Source organism: Tigriopus californicus, chromosome 1 (assembly GCF_007210705.1).
Source record: "Tigriopus californicus strain San Diego chromosome 1, Tcal_SD_v2.1, whole genome shotgun sequence".
In the NCBI taxonomy this organism is placed as follows: domain Eukaryota; kingdom Metazoa; phylum Arthropoda; class Copepoda; order Harpacticoida; family Harpacticidae; genus Tigriopus; species Tigriopus californicus.
This window is the reverse complement of record NC_081440.1, coordinates 13,711,610-13,726,192: the sequence shown is the minus strand read 5'-3', so window position 1 is coordinate 13,726,192 and position 14,583 is coordinate 13,711,610. Positions and strand designations below refer to the sequence as shown.

At 41.1% G+C, this 14,583-nt stretch overlaps 3 protein-coding genes across 7 annotated transcripts in view; 1 reads left to right on the top strand and 2 right to left on the bottom strand.

Annotated features, from left to right (window-relative positions):
- The window catches only part of LOC131890140 (uncharacterized), a 13,535-nt gene extending 1,605 nt beyond the window's left edge, over positions 1 to 11,930 (top strand). The window contains exon 2 of the mRNA XM_059239433.1: positions 5,109 to 11,930. Within this exon, the coding sequence (XP_059095416.1) occupies positions 5,109 to 11,833 (6,725 nt within the window). The 3' untranslated portion in view covers positions 11,834 to 11,930. The remainder of the gene's footprint in view (positions 1 to 5,108) is intronic.
- Positions 11,931 to 11,950: 20 nt separating this feature from the next.
- Positions 11,951 to 14,583, bottom strand: part of LOC131890150 (uncharacterized) — a 23,813-nt gene continuing 21,180 nt past the window's right edge. For all 5 annotated transcript variants that reach the window (XM_059239444.1, XM_059239451.1, XM_059239460.1 and 2 more), the window contains 2 exons: positions 12,709 to 13,500; positions 11,951 to 12,524 (listed from right to left, as the gene is read on the bottom strand). In XM_059239444.1, coding sequence (XP_059095427.1) covers positions 12,321 to 12,524; positions 12,709 to 13,500 — 996 coding nt within the window. In that variant the 3' untranslated portion in view covers positions 11,951 to 12,320. The remainder of the gene's footprint in view (positions 12,525 to 12,708; positions 13,501 to 14,583) is intronic.
- LOC131890183 (uncharacterized) overlaps positions 13,509 to 14,583 on the bottom strand; it is a gene marked incomplete in the record, with an annotated part of 2,425 nt that continues 1,350 nt past the window's right edge. The window contains 1 exon segment of the mRNA XM_059239488.1: positions 13,509 to 14,577. Coding sequence (XP_059095471.1) covers positions 14,156 to 14,577 — 422 coding nt within the window.

Below are 14,583 nucleotides of genomic sequence, written 5' to 3'. Positions count from 1 at the left end.
AAAAATTGAAAGACAGCTAAATGTAATCCTGCATGTAAGAGTAAGTAATATGCTATCCTCCAGAAAATTGTTCATTTTTGTAACAAGTAGCTGGAAGAATTACTTTATTAGGCATTGAATTGCCATATCAGATAGTCATTTTAAATATTACTCAATGTTAACTTGTAGCATGGAACGTTTAAAGCCAGTTAGATGTATGCTAGTTAAGAACTTCAAGCATATAGAGTTGAGGAGAAGTCGGCCTTCCTCTGTTATGCAGAAAAGGGAAATTGCCGTCCAGGGTTAGCCGTCCGTGGTAGAGGCTATGGCTAACATGCTTGGAGATCCGTTCTCCAGTGTGTTTTCAACCCCACTGAGTTCAGAAGCAACAGCTCATTGCTCTGAAAATGAGTCTGTTGAGATTGACAAGGTCAGTCAGGTTGAGCGTTTAGATGATCGTGTAGTCACAGATCAAGATGCTTTAGAGGCCATCAGGGACTTGATGCTTTTGAGCTCTCCTGGTCCTGATGGCGTGACTCTGATGAGATGCTCACTGATTCTTGCTCCTGTTTTCTCGCATTTGATAAGTTGCATCTTGGATCAGGGCAAGTTTCCATTTTCACCGAAGTTAGCTCACGTTGTTCCAATTTTTGAAGTGGGAGATAAGTCGCGCCCTAGTAATTATAGGCCGATTTCTCTCACTTCGAATATTGCGAAGGTGTTTGAGAAGATCATGAATTCCAAACTTGTTGAATTTCTTGAGGTCAATTAAGTCCTTTCTCCTACCCAGCATGGGTTCCGAGCACGTTTTAGCACGGTCACCCAACTGATTGAGCATTTACAGCAGGTCATTCAGCTTTGTCCCAACCCAGGATTTAGGGTCAATTCTAGTGACCGTAGAGGCTTAATGTGTGTTTTGAGAGCACCTTCAAGCCCTCGAGAATCCAGGCTAGTTCGAACAATGAAGTCCACATCTCTTCTTTCTCGGGCTCCTTCATTGTTTAATTTGCTCCTTCTCATATTTGTAGGGAATACGTAGGCATTGCTGATCCGGTAGCATCTTTCAAGTCAGACTTTGACAAATTTTTAGATAGCATTCCAGATCAACCCTACATTCAAGGACTAGCTCGGTCTGCCAACTCAAATTCGTTGGTAGACCAAATATTATAAAACGATGGAAAGGTAATAATTATTAGATGAATTAAAACCTTTCAGTTTAATAGTACTGGGAATTACGTTCTCTGTAGCGGTTAGAAAAGCCCGTGAAAAACCAAACCAAAGAAAAGATCTATTGGCATTAATTTTTTGTCCTTATCGAACAAAGTTGGTAATCAACTGAGAATCCTGTGATTAGTGCATCATACACTTTGAAAACAAACATAACTTTATGTTTAATCACGAGCAAACCAAGAAACAAAGTATTGCTCAATAAGATAAAAAATGACAAAAAAAGTTTTAGCAAGCGAAGTGAAAGTAGTTTCTTTCATGCTAAGCTAAGGTTACGAAAAAAAGGTTGGGAGTTGCTACTTAAATAAGGTCAACCTCCTGAGTAGAATAGAGCAATAAATGTCTTTATCTTGCCTTATACAGCCAGTGATATTGTGATGTTGGATAAATTGAATTATAAACTTTTGAAGACATAATTCTAAAATTATTTAGACAAATATGGAAATGTTTCCTGATTTTGCCACCAACTTGGCCGGATTTTTTTGCGAAAATATTGAAAATATTTTGGAAATACGAATTTACTTTGAAAAATGAATGGCCCAGTAAAAAATTCATGCTCTTCACTTTCATCCTGTTCTAGGTATATTAGGCTTTCATAATGGCGAAAATATCTGCTGGGTTCGACCATAAATCTGAAAATGACGGAAATCCCTTTGTGAGTAATTGTTTCTTGCGTCACCCCAGGTCGTTAATCTACTTAGTGATCACATATTAGCTGTTATCTGTTGTTCAGAACATGTAAATCTATGTTTTCCCATTTTTCCGATATTTTCACATTTTTTTCTTTATTCACATATTTTTCTGCATTTTTTATTGATATGACTCCACAAGTTAACCGGATCCAATGCTTTCCCCCTTTTTCTTATAAATGTGATTAAAATGGTTTTGCTGAAATGGTATCCCGACTTTTCCCATTGTAGTGCTTCTGCTTTTTACTGTCTTATTGGAATACTTCCTGATTGTTGCCCTTTTTGCACAACCATTGAAGATTATGTATCGTCAGCTTTCAAAATCAAATTACCTCAGTGCTTGGCTAAGATCAGTAGATAATTTACTTAGAACCAACGCTTTTCTGTGCCTTTTGAGCAAAATTGTTTAAAAATGCATGAATTTGAGCAAAACTGTAGATTTTTTTGGAAAACATAAAATTTTCCTCCTGACATTGCTTTCAAAAACATACAAATTTGCAATAAATGTGTTTAACATTGTAATCAGAATTCATTACTTCTTATTTCCAAATTTTATACTGCCGTTGTGCATTGGGTTGACTTTTTTCGATAAGGCTGCTCGTAACAATCGACTATTTTTGAGTCATGTTGTATTTTTGACAGTATTTTGTCAATATTTATTCAATTCCTGAACATATGCATTACTCTTATTCTTTACCATGCTCATGTAGACAAGCCAGGGACGGCTATCCCTGGACGTTTTCAGCATAGCAAAGGAAGGCCGACTTTTGCTTAATAAAATAAGAATTTTTGTTATTTGTTATAGAAATCGACATTTTTCTGGATGATGGCGTATTATTTACTCCTACTGGCAGCATATTGCTGTTTTTCATTTCTTTCTGTGACAATTGTGTACAATAGGGATAACTTTGCTACTATTGAACAATTAAGAATACCATTTGCACATTTAGATCAAGATCCTAAACATGCCTTGACTTTAAAGCTGAAATGCAAGAACATGCATTAACAACTTAAGAGCATGATTGCTTACCCTGTAATCAAGAACTACAAATACAGGATGCCTGAGGGAATTTTTCCTCCAAGTTCATTTCCTATTTTCCAGTTTGTTTGGGCATGCATAACAAAGCTCAGAAAAGAACAACAAAGGCCAAAGGTGTCTTCTTCATCTTATATTACTATAAAAATCGAATCAAAAGCGAAGCCATTAAAAAGGCAAAAAAATGTGGGATCTGCTTCGCGCGGGAATTAAGCTGAACAACATAACCAGCATTGTCTGAGGCCCCTGTGAGCACTGACCTCAATGTCTGGACCACAATAAATGACGGAGAAGACATCATCAGACAAGAAGGAAGTGGTTAATGCCCTGGCTCAAGGTCCATTACCCATTGAGGAACTATGTGTGGACACAAGAGAGTACCCCCACACATATCTCCATCAGGGCCTAATTGATCACTTTGCAAGAAGCAAATAACTAATTTCTGGTCCAACGAGATGTGGCCTCCATCATCGTCTGATTTGAACCCCTTGGGCCATTCCATCTGGAGCGTCATGCAGGAGAAGGTTGGGAGGACCTCCCATCCCAATATAAACATGCTGAACATGCCATCATTGAGAAACGTTTGAATGAAATACCCCTAGACTTCACATCAAGATCTGCGCCAGGTTCTTGGTCACGTTGGAGGCCGTAATTGTAACTGAGGGAGGCCACATTAAATACAAGTTGATGGAACATTTTGAAAAGGCTTTTGTTAAAGATGTTTTTTTTCTTTTACTTGTTTGTTCAGGATTATGCCACATTTTCGAACAAAACTCGCTCATTGAAAAATTCGTTCCCGCATCCTGTACATTAAGGCACTTTATCATTATATCATTACAAATGTGTATCTTTGAAACAAGTAGATGATGATCGTGAGGATAGCACAACATATCAAACAAAGAAAAGGTATGTTTTATAGTTCTAAGTTACGAGCAGTTTCCCTTTTAAAAGAGTTTTTTATAATGTCACTTTCTTCGTGCCCAGTTGATCTGTCTTGGGATGAATAATGAGTATGTTTAGGGTGATCTTCATACTGAAAATCCGGGGAAAATATCACTGCACCGGTGGTAGAGGCCAGCCAGGTCTTTCTCGCGGGGTACACGACCTTAGAAATTTCGAGACACTCACTTTTTACACGAGATTACCACCGCCATTGATCAAAATCCGCCCGCCATTCCTCTGAGGAGTTTGTTGATCAAGCCAAAAGTAGGCCTCTCGCTGCTATAGCGAAAAGATTAGAAAAAGATCATTTCGTCCGCATTAGCTCTACTGTCCCTGGACTAGACAATGGAAATACATGATAGGAAAATAATTTCTTTTTCAAAATTGAACTATTTTAACAGTAGCAATCTTAAAGGGAAAACAAACATGCCTCAACCCTTTTTGAAATTTGAAACATGTGAGGCCAAATTCATATTTAAAAAGTCAAAATTAAGGTATCATATATTAGGTTACGTTCCATTTCCGTTTTCTTTTTCTTTCTTTTTTTTTTTAAATCAAAATTAAGAAAACTTATTTGTTAATTTTGATTTTATTTTTTCGTTTTTATTTGAAACTGTCTTCGAAAACATGTCAAAAATGATAATCTTAGACTGTATTTGATTAAATATTTAGCGACTTTCAAAATACTTAAGTTTAAGTCTCAGATGTACATGTATTACACCTTCTTCTAGAGTACTTACTATTTAGATATTTCACAAATAAAACTGACATCTTCTTTTGAGCTCAACTAATGATGGAGAATAAAGTCGGATGGATATGGGGAGAGTTGACAAATTTGGTGCAACATACTCAATAAAAAGAAGATTTCGCTCTGAGTCAGGTCTTTTAGTTCAACGGAATTTGAATAAGAATATATAAACAATGAATCAGTGCAAATACATCAAGATTTAATATCACAAATATCAGCATCTTGCATGTCTTTTTCATCAATTTTAGCACGGTAGTCATTGTTTTGGATGCACTATAAAAATGCTGTAATCATTAGAGGGCTCATAACTCTTCTTTCACACCAACTTGGGGCGTGATTGAGTGTGCAAATCAACAACAAAGAATAAATAAGATTTGCCAATGGTGATATGTTAGTGATCTTTGATTCTGTCTTTGAGTCCAGAATTGCTTGGTAATATTGTTTTCGATACGATCAAAATAAAAACATACATTTACTTCATTTCCAGTTGACATTTTTTTGGCGGACATCAAAAATGGAAAATCCTTGGAAGACATCACCCAAGGAATGAGTGAAAGCCGGGCGTCGAAGATTAAAGAACAGTTAAAGGTCATTCAAAGTGTGGGAAAAAATTGTGATATGAATCAAAGCGTTACTCTGAATGACAATGGACAACGGCAACAAAATCCCGTGGCAAACCATGAAAATACTGGTCTCTTAAAGGCAAGTGAAAGTGATGTTCAACCTCCTAGATTTGAAGCAAAATCCGAAAGCTCCACCATTACCAATGATCATGAGAGGAAATTAGATCACGTAGACGGCATTGGTCCTACTTCTGCCTGCGTTCAATCTGTGGGTAAATCTTTGCCCCGTGATAGCGATAGTTCTGGCGATGGAAAAAATGATCATGAGGATGTAGATCATGAAGCTGTTCAATCTTTAATCTCCAATGGAGTGTCGCCAATAGTTGACAGAGTAATGATTGAACCAATGATGAATGATGCCATAGACGAGGACGAGGAATTCGAGGCCTGCAGTGTCTCAAGTTGTTCTGAAAATGGAAGCCTTTCTCTACCCACCACCGAAGAGGAAGAAGAGCAATCAGCCGGCAATATTGTTCAAAATAATGAAGTACTGGATTCGTCACCTTCCGTATTTGAACTCACCAGTTCTGTTTTGAAACTTCCATCCGGAAAACAGACTTACAATCTGAAGAGTCAAGTACTATGTAAAGGAGTGGTTGCAAATATGGATATGGAAGAAATGTGTGGACAGATCCGCATCTTGCCATTTGATCATCGTCGCAAGGATATAAGTTTTGACTTTGAGGATGTGAAGAATGCCACCTCCACCGAAGTGTTTCTGAAAGTCGGATCACCTGTACATTTCCAAAGAGACACTCATGATATTTTATCCGCCACGGTTGTGATTGCAAACTCGGAATCCAATCGATTGATAAGTGTTCCATCAAAGAAAAAAGAAGACCGGATAGATTCTCAAGTCCCAAATGACGAGACTGAGCACGGCACTCTCGCACCCCCGTCTAACTCTAATATGGTCCAGCGAAAGTTAAACAAAACGCGAAACACAACATTGAAGGTCAAAGGAAATGACGGGATCATTGCATCATTTAAACCAGAACGCGGGTTTGGATTCATTTCAAGCACAAAACTTGAAAAGGATGCATTTGTGCACATCAATCGGTTATTCACTGATGGCTTGCCCATTGCACCTCAGAAGGGCATGAAGGTGAGGTTTGTCCTCAACTCAACCTCCACCGACCCAAAGGGACCCCAAGTTGATTTTGCCCTAATTCTGGACAGTGGATCCGATTCCACCGAGTTGAAGAAATACATATCCTCCCAACAAGGGACAGTCACTTCAGTGAATATGGATAAGATGTTTGCATTTTTGACATGCCAAGAGATGGAAAGCGATATTCATTTAGACTTGCGAAAAATTTCCGAGTATTGCATTCCCTTGTTAGTCGGTGATGTTGTGACATTCCAAGTGGATAAGAATGCTACAAAACCGTCGGCCTTTCGAGCTTCTGTTTTAAGATACGAGGTAAATCGTTCCAACAAGGAGATCAACGAGTTCCTGGATTCCTCTCTTGCAACTCTCCACAGTTCAAAGTCCGCGTTTCTGATTTTGGAGCTTGCTCCTCTTGACGCCTTGTGGCAATACTTTGGTACTCTGAACTTCAGCAAACAAAATGATTTGATTTGGAAGATTCTCCAGTTCACCACGCAATTCTTCAAACAGAACCGTTCAAATGTTGATCTTGGCCACATCCTTGAGATCTTGGCTCAACAATCCCACTTTCTAGATAAGGTGGCCCAATTGAAACCTAACTTGGTGGTTAAAAACTTTCAAATTGTGTTTGAATTCTGCGAACAAGTCATTGCAAAATGTCCCAACTATGTGATCAAGATTTACCCCCTCATGATTATGGGGCCAAAGCCATTGTTAGAAACTTTGATGTTGAAAGTTATCCAAAAAGAGTACCTTAATGGCGCTGAAGGAAACTGGCAATCCATTTCTGATGGCATCACTGAAGAAGAACTGTCCCGTGACGATCTTGTGAAAGGGGACAAAAATTTGTCTCGAGTCAAAGTGGATATACCTTACGATTCGGAGTTGCAGTATATGGACACTTACTTTCGATTGCTTCGTGCAGAAGCGTTTCATGCCATTCAAGAAGGGATTTCATGTCTAAGGAAAGGGACTCTCAAACCGTTTCAAATGAAGGTGTATGAGAAAGTTTCTCTTGGAGGTGTGAATTTGGAAAACCTGAATTTAGCCTTATGCGTTTCAAAGAAGCAGTTTGCGAAGACGAATTGGGCCAAAACCAGCCATTTAATGCCGGGTAACCTCCTCTGTTTGTTGCTGAATCGGCAACTCAAGCAATTCATTTGGATGACTGTTGCGGTGAAGGACCCCGAGATTCTAGCCAAAGAGGGTTACTTCATGGCAGACATTTGCTCGTTCAATACCATGACCAAGACAGAAATTTTGTCAGCCCTGTTTAGCGCGAGTGGTCAAATAACCATGGTGGAATCCCCGACATTCTTCAAGTCTGTGCATCCTGCTCTTCAAACATTTCGTAATATCGAACTGGAACAACTCAAATTACGTGATTTCATAGTGCATGCCACTCCACTTCGTGGAAAACCAGCGTATCAGTTGAGCTATTTTCAACAAGGAAACACAGAAGACTCTTCAGAGGAAGAAGATGAGCTCGATTGCATGGAACGACTCACGAAAATGGAAGCTTTCATTCGGAAACAAATGAGAACTATGGATGATGCTCAGAAACAAGCATTTGAACATGTCCTTTACAGTCCTTTGGGCATTATCCAAGGTCCCCCAGGAACTGGGAAAACCTACATTGGCACGAAGGTTATTGAGACGATTCTCAAATATCAAGTGGACTCACCTATTCTAGTTCTCACTTACAAAAACCATGCTCTGGACGAGTTCCTGAAACAGTGCCTGGAGTTTTGTCCGCTTGAGGAACTTGTCAGAGTTGGTGGTAGATCAAAAGAGCCAGCCCTAGAACCATGTAACCTATTTGAGCAATTGAAAACGGTTCGGCTGAGTCGAATAATTGGAGAATCAAAAACAAGATTGAGGGAGAGCAAAGAAGAGTTGACCATCCAATTGAAGGAGTTGTTGAAGACGTTCTGGTACGACATGTCTATCAATGCATATTCATTACTTTATGCATTAACCGAAGATCAGTTGAATGCCCTGGTTAGGGGAGTGTCCTGGGGCAAGGGACCAAACAAGGTTGAATATGCGACAACCAAGAACCAAGTGGCTAATAATACGTGGGTGAGTCAAATTTTCGACAACGTTGTTCTGAAGTGTGGAACCATCAAGAGCTTTCTTGAGAGATTGTCAGACGAGACGACACAGCATAAGAATTCCAAGGAAGAAAACATATTGTTTAAACACGCCAAAGCGCTCCTTGATATCGCAGTTCGTCGATGGTTACCTTCTCTGAAGAAATTGGAAGATCTGAAGGACTTACGCTCTGAATTTGATCTCTCAACTTGGCTAGAAGATAACTATGAAGAAGAAGAGGAAATGATGGAAGAAACTCTTGAAGACCAAGAGTACTTAGATGAGTTGCTGGCCAACAGAGACAGCCATACCGGGATTCAAGGATCCAAGCTTAAAGCAGACAAGCTTTGTCCCGTACCCCAACGATATTCAACCAGCTCTTCCTTCACAAAGGAGCTTTTTCCCTCAGACTTGGAAGCAAATCCCTTCATCTTAAGAACAACTCAAATGTGGGCACTTTCTGAAGGAGAGAAATACCGATTCATTTTCTCCCTCATTCATAACACTGTAGATGATAAATTATCAAGGGTGGAAGACACTATGACTGAAATTGTCAGCATCCTGGAGAAACAAGCCGAACTGAGTAGCTTGCAAAAGGTTGAAGCTTTAAGTAGCAAGAAGATCATCGGTATGACAATTACTGGGGCAAGTATCAATAGCTCAATCTTGCAACAAGTTAGACCCAAGGTTGTGATCGTTGAAGAGGCTGCTGAAGTCCTGGAGCCGCAGTTGGTTGCCGCCCTGAATGAATGTGTGGAACACCTGATTTTAATTGGTGACCACCAACAACTAAGACCTCAAGTGGAATCCTATCCACTAGTCAAAAACTTCAATTTTGACGTTTCAATGATGGAGCGTCTCATCTTGTGCAAGTTTCCTTATAAAACGCTGACCACTCAAAATCGGATGAGACCAGAGTTTGCGACCTTGTTGTCGGATATCTATTCCGTTTATAAGACGAACTTGGAACGTGTTGCCAATAACAATCCACCTGACTTCATGGGCAAGTCCATGTTTTTTTGGACACACAACCATCATGAAGATACCAAAGAAAGAGGTTCCAAAACGAACTTGGCTGAGTGTAATTTGGTCATTGTTTTGGTCAAGTATCTCATGACGAGTGGCGTGAACCCTGAAAAGATCACCATCCTTGCTCCCTACCTTGGCCAAGTAAAATTGATCCGATCCAAACTCATATCAACAGACCAGTCCAAGAAAATGCCCTCTGTACAGACCGTGGACATGTTTCAGGGTGACGAGAATGATGTCATCGTTGTGTCTTTGGTGCGTTCCAATCACCAAGGAAATGTTGGCTTTCTCAACTCGATTAATCGACGTTGCGTGCTCCAATCTCGGGCTAAATGTGGCTTTTATATTGTTGGGGATGAAAGCACCTTGATCGAATCCCAAGGGGCCAAGATCTGGAAACCGTTCGTTCAATCCATGAAAAAGCAAGGATGCTTGGGACCCAAATTTCCCCTGAAATGCAACCGCCATCCTTCTCAAGTTGAAGTTGCCACAATCGAAGAACTTGCTGAAATCATTCGACAGCCTATCAAACTTTGCTCGACAGCATGTGGTATATTGGGCAATTGTGGAATACATGCTTGCATCAAGACGTGCTTTCCAAAGCATTCTCACACCAATTGCACAAAGGAGGTAAAGGATACATTCCAATCTTGTGGTCATCAAGTTATGAGACCTTGTTGGCAAGACATTGGAGAGTTGGTTTGTCGAGAGCTTATTGACCGATACCTTAGTTGCGGACATGTGTATCGTTCAGCTTGTCACAGCAATATTTCAGGTGTTATTTGCAAGATGCCATGCCAGAAGACCATGAATTGTGTGAATAATCATGCTTGTCAAAGTAAGTGTGGAAAACCGCATGAACATTCTCCAGCCTCGTGTGAAGTCAAAATCAATTATTCATTCCCAACTTGCAAGCATCCATCATCTAAACGAAAGAAATGCGGGGAAATCATTAAATGGAAGTGCTCCTATGAGCTCAAATTCACTGGGACTTGTGGTCATCCTTTGCTGAGGAAGTGTTACGAAGCCGAAAAAGACGTTATCTGCAAATCAAAGTGCATTGGCAAAACCCGATCATGTGGACATCCTTGTTTCAACTATTGCGGAGAAAATTGTTATGCTGGCAAATGTTCTCAATGCCAAAATGATGTTACCACATTTCAAAAGAATGCTGAAAAAAAGGCTCGAGAATTGAAAGCCAAACTCGGAAAAGACAACTTCGCATTGGCCGATTTGGATAAATCTGATGCTCAGTACTTCAAGGTTCAAGATCATGTGACTAAGTACGTCCAAACCATGCACAATTGGAGTCCAACGATTACTCGCATTCAATTGGTGAAAAACTTGGATCGGGAGATTGCTTACGAAAAATTCAAGTCAAAAGGTTTTGGCACCTATGAAGACTTGAAATTTCATGGGACATCTGACGAGGGAGTAAAGAAAATTCCTAAGGAAGGTTTCCGGAGGCCCGGGCCTCCTGCTCCTGGAAAAAGGCCTGGTATGTTTGGTCAAGGCATTTATTTTGCCACAGATTCGTCCAAAAGTGCCCAATCAATTTACACACAAGGTTCGAACAAACTTCTACTATGTCAAGTGTTCTTAGGAAAGACTCTCACCTTGAACTCCTCAGACAACCAAATGGATGAAAACAAGCTTAAAGGCCTCAAATGTGATTCGGTGTTTGCTCCTCGTGGCAGCTCTGTGAAAAATGACGAGTTTGTTGTGTACAATCAAGACCAGGCTTATGTCAAGTACATTGTTCACTTCTACAGTTCCAATAGCCCCGTGCTTAATATGGCTCTTCCTACCCCTGCTCGCACCAACCAACCAACTCGTAGAGTACTAAACCCGTCGCGACATTTCAGTTCCTCAAACCCCGACGATATATTGTACCGAATTGCAGAATCGACATTTTACAGAAGTGGTCAGAACTCTAACAGAAAGATCAAGTCCGTTGAATACGTGACCAACCCCACCTTCGAAAATGACTTCCTACAACAGAAGGGTGATTTCAAGAGGAAGGGAATTCCGGATGACGAGATTTTGGCCTTTCATGGAACAAGCTCTACTAATGTGGATAATATCTTGAAAACTAACCTGAGCCTCAATTACTCGACTCGATTCGCTCATGGAAAAGGTCTCTACTTCTCCGAATACCCTGCTGTCAGTTTTGCCTATGGAGACACGTTGATGCTGTTTAAAGTATTGCCAGGACATGAGTATACCGGACCAGATCACACTTGGCCAAACCATCAATCGAAATGCGTCACCAAGTCTGCCGACGGATATGGGCAAATGATGATTGTGGACAATCCCAAGCAATTCCATCCTTTTTTCATCTATAAATTGGAATAACCCGTTCTATTTTGTTGGTTTTGTCGCGCCCTTTTTTATTCCCTTTCATTAAGAGTGTGATATGTTTAAAGTATTCGAAATACAAGAACTGAAAGAACACGGTTTTAGTTATTTCTCTTTTTAGTTGTTTATTATCATGAAAATTTCTCAGAGGGAATCATCATCATCAAGTTGCAAATGATTTGGCAAAAAAATATTTTGGAGAGCATATCATCCATCAATGATTCAGTAAATACACATGAATGCAGCCTTTTTAAAAAACTGCGTCAGAACTTTACGTTAATTAAAGTCGGAGTCAAAGCAATTGAGGATTATATGGCACACCTTCCACAACTTATTTTTCTTGAACTCGAGCCACATTGTAAAAAATCCCCTTCTTCAGGGGACCAGTATAAGTATTCAAAACTTAACAAGAGGAGTATCAAATGAAAATCAGAAGAATGCTTTGACGTGAGCTCGTTTTGATTCGATCAAAGGGATATGAGGCTCAAGAGCAGACCACGTCTGTGGCCCAATTGCACCTGCCACCCACGGGATCAAACGCTAGATAAATGGGACATTCGTATTCCCAACCAGTGATGCCATCTCGAGTGGCTCGGCGTGAGCACATGACAAATTTACGACAGGAATGGGGATGTGGGAACACGCCCACATCATGGCAGAGGGTGCGCCCACTTGGCAGAATCTCCACCTGAAATGTAAAGTGGGAGTTAAAGATGATGATTTAGTTATTTCTTCGATATGTGTTGGAAAACAGATAAGAGAGTTGGGTTATTGAAACTAATTATCCATTACGTGAGATCACAGAAAGCCGAAGAATTGTCATTCTTAAATCATTTTCGAAATTGCTCAAATCTAACACAAGCTTGCTTTACCTTATTAGTCAGAGGTTGGAGATCATAATCGTCGATACTTGGGACTGGTTTACTGCGGCTCTCGGGTAGAACGTTCGCGTCAGCTTCATCTTCATCATAGTAATACTCGTAATAGTATTCGTACTCCGCTGGCGGCTTAGGAGTCGTTACAACAGAAGGGCGTCGCCGTCGGGTAGGGGAGGGTGATCGAGCCAATGGCTTGACATTGGGGCGGACCGTGGGTCGAGAAATGAGAGGAACGGCCGTGGCGACAATGGGACCCTCTGGTCTATCACGGGTGCCGTCCACGATAGTGAAAATTGGACTAGGGGACTCTTCAAAGCGACTTTCAAAGGCAGGCTCGACGTTCAGATCCTCAAATTGTGGTTGTTGTGATACTTGTTGAAAGAGTTGCTCCTCTGGCCGAGGGCCTAGATTGCGAGAGGGTGCCACTGAAGATGGGAAGGACGGTTCGGAGATTTCAATTTTTCTGGGCTCTTCCCTCTGAGGTGAGGCTGGAGTGCTACTGGCAATGCTAAAGGTGAAAGAGTCTTCGAAGGACGGGGTCGGGGAGGGGTTGCTCAAGATTAACAAGGATGATCTCCGGGGTGGATTGGGGGTGGTGTTGCGAGTGGGAAAAGAGAACCGGGGTATGGATGCCCTCGGCACGAAGGGTCTACTTCTCAATGGGTTCCTCCTGTTGCTGAGCGAGGAGCCTTTGTCTACGTTGGAGAAGGACTCGGGAGCGGCGGTTGGGTTGTCGTTGACTGGATCCACTGGAGCTTCCTCGGTTGCCGGAGTTGATATGGCGCCCTGTCGGGTTTGAGGAGAAATATTAGCGAACAAAGACATGGATCGACATGAGCACCGATATGGTGTAAAAATATTCCATTAATGTTTGACATTGTGCCTTACTGTTTTGTTCAAAACTTGAACATTCAAGGTCGCAATTGTTTAGAAAGCAAAATGTCAGACTTATACTAATGTACGAATCTTTCTGGATTTCTCCTGAAATGCTCAGATGGCTGTCTCAAATTCTGCCTTTCATTAATAAGACCATCCTTTATAATGGAAGGCAGTCCCAGCCCAACAGTTGGACTAATTTAATCTAAGCGATTTAAGGTTAATTTTCAGTGAACTTAATTCTAAGATTAAAGTTGGATTTTGATAAGCTAAGCGTGATAGGAGGTGGGTTAGAGGATTAGGTTAGGAATGCATCCATCCGTGGAGATGGAGTCACATTACTGGGTTGACTCTGCAAAGTAGTAGTGAGGAGGTTTAAGTTGTTTGGAAATCAATTTACGACTACATTGTTTCTCTAAGTTTAGTGGTTCCGTCCCCATCCAATTGGGATATTCCTCCACACCAGGTCAAGTGGGGCTGTTTATGTCCAAGCAATTTAAGCGGGTGCCACATCTCTTGTTTAGCAATCTCTTGATTTAGCGTCAGATACCAGCGGTCCCGGGGGTCATAGGGGAATGAATGGTAGACTAGTCACTACCTGACTCTCTGAGGAGGAAGGGGGATTGGGAGTTGTGGTAGCATTGGAAGCATTAGGAATTGAGGACGTCTCAGTGGTGGTGGTAGTGGTGGTGGTGGTGGTATTGGAGAAGGAGGAGGACGTGGAGGTTGAAGAGGAGTTTGAGGTTGAGGAGGAGGGAGAGGAGAGGGATTTTTTGAGCTTCCTTCTCAGGAATGAGGGTGGAGAGGCTCGAGCAGGAGGGTTTTGGGGGTCGCTGGATGAAGTGGGTACAAGTGGCGGCGGTGCAAATTTGCGAGTAGAAGCAGCCGAAGCAAACGATTTCCTACCATACCTGAGCTTGTTCTTTAGCCTAGCTTTGAGAAAACTTTTGCGATCAGCAACCTCGCTGGTTTTGGTCGTTGTAACAGATCGAT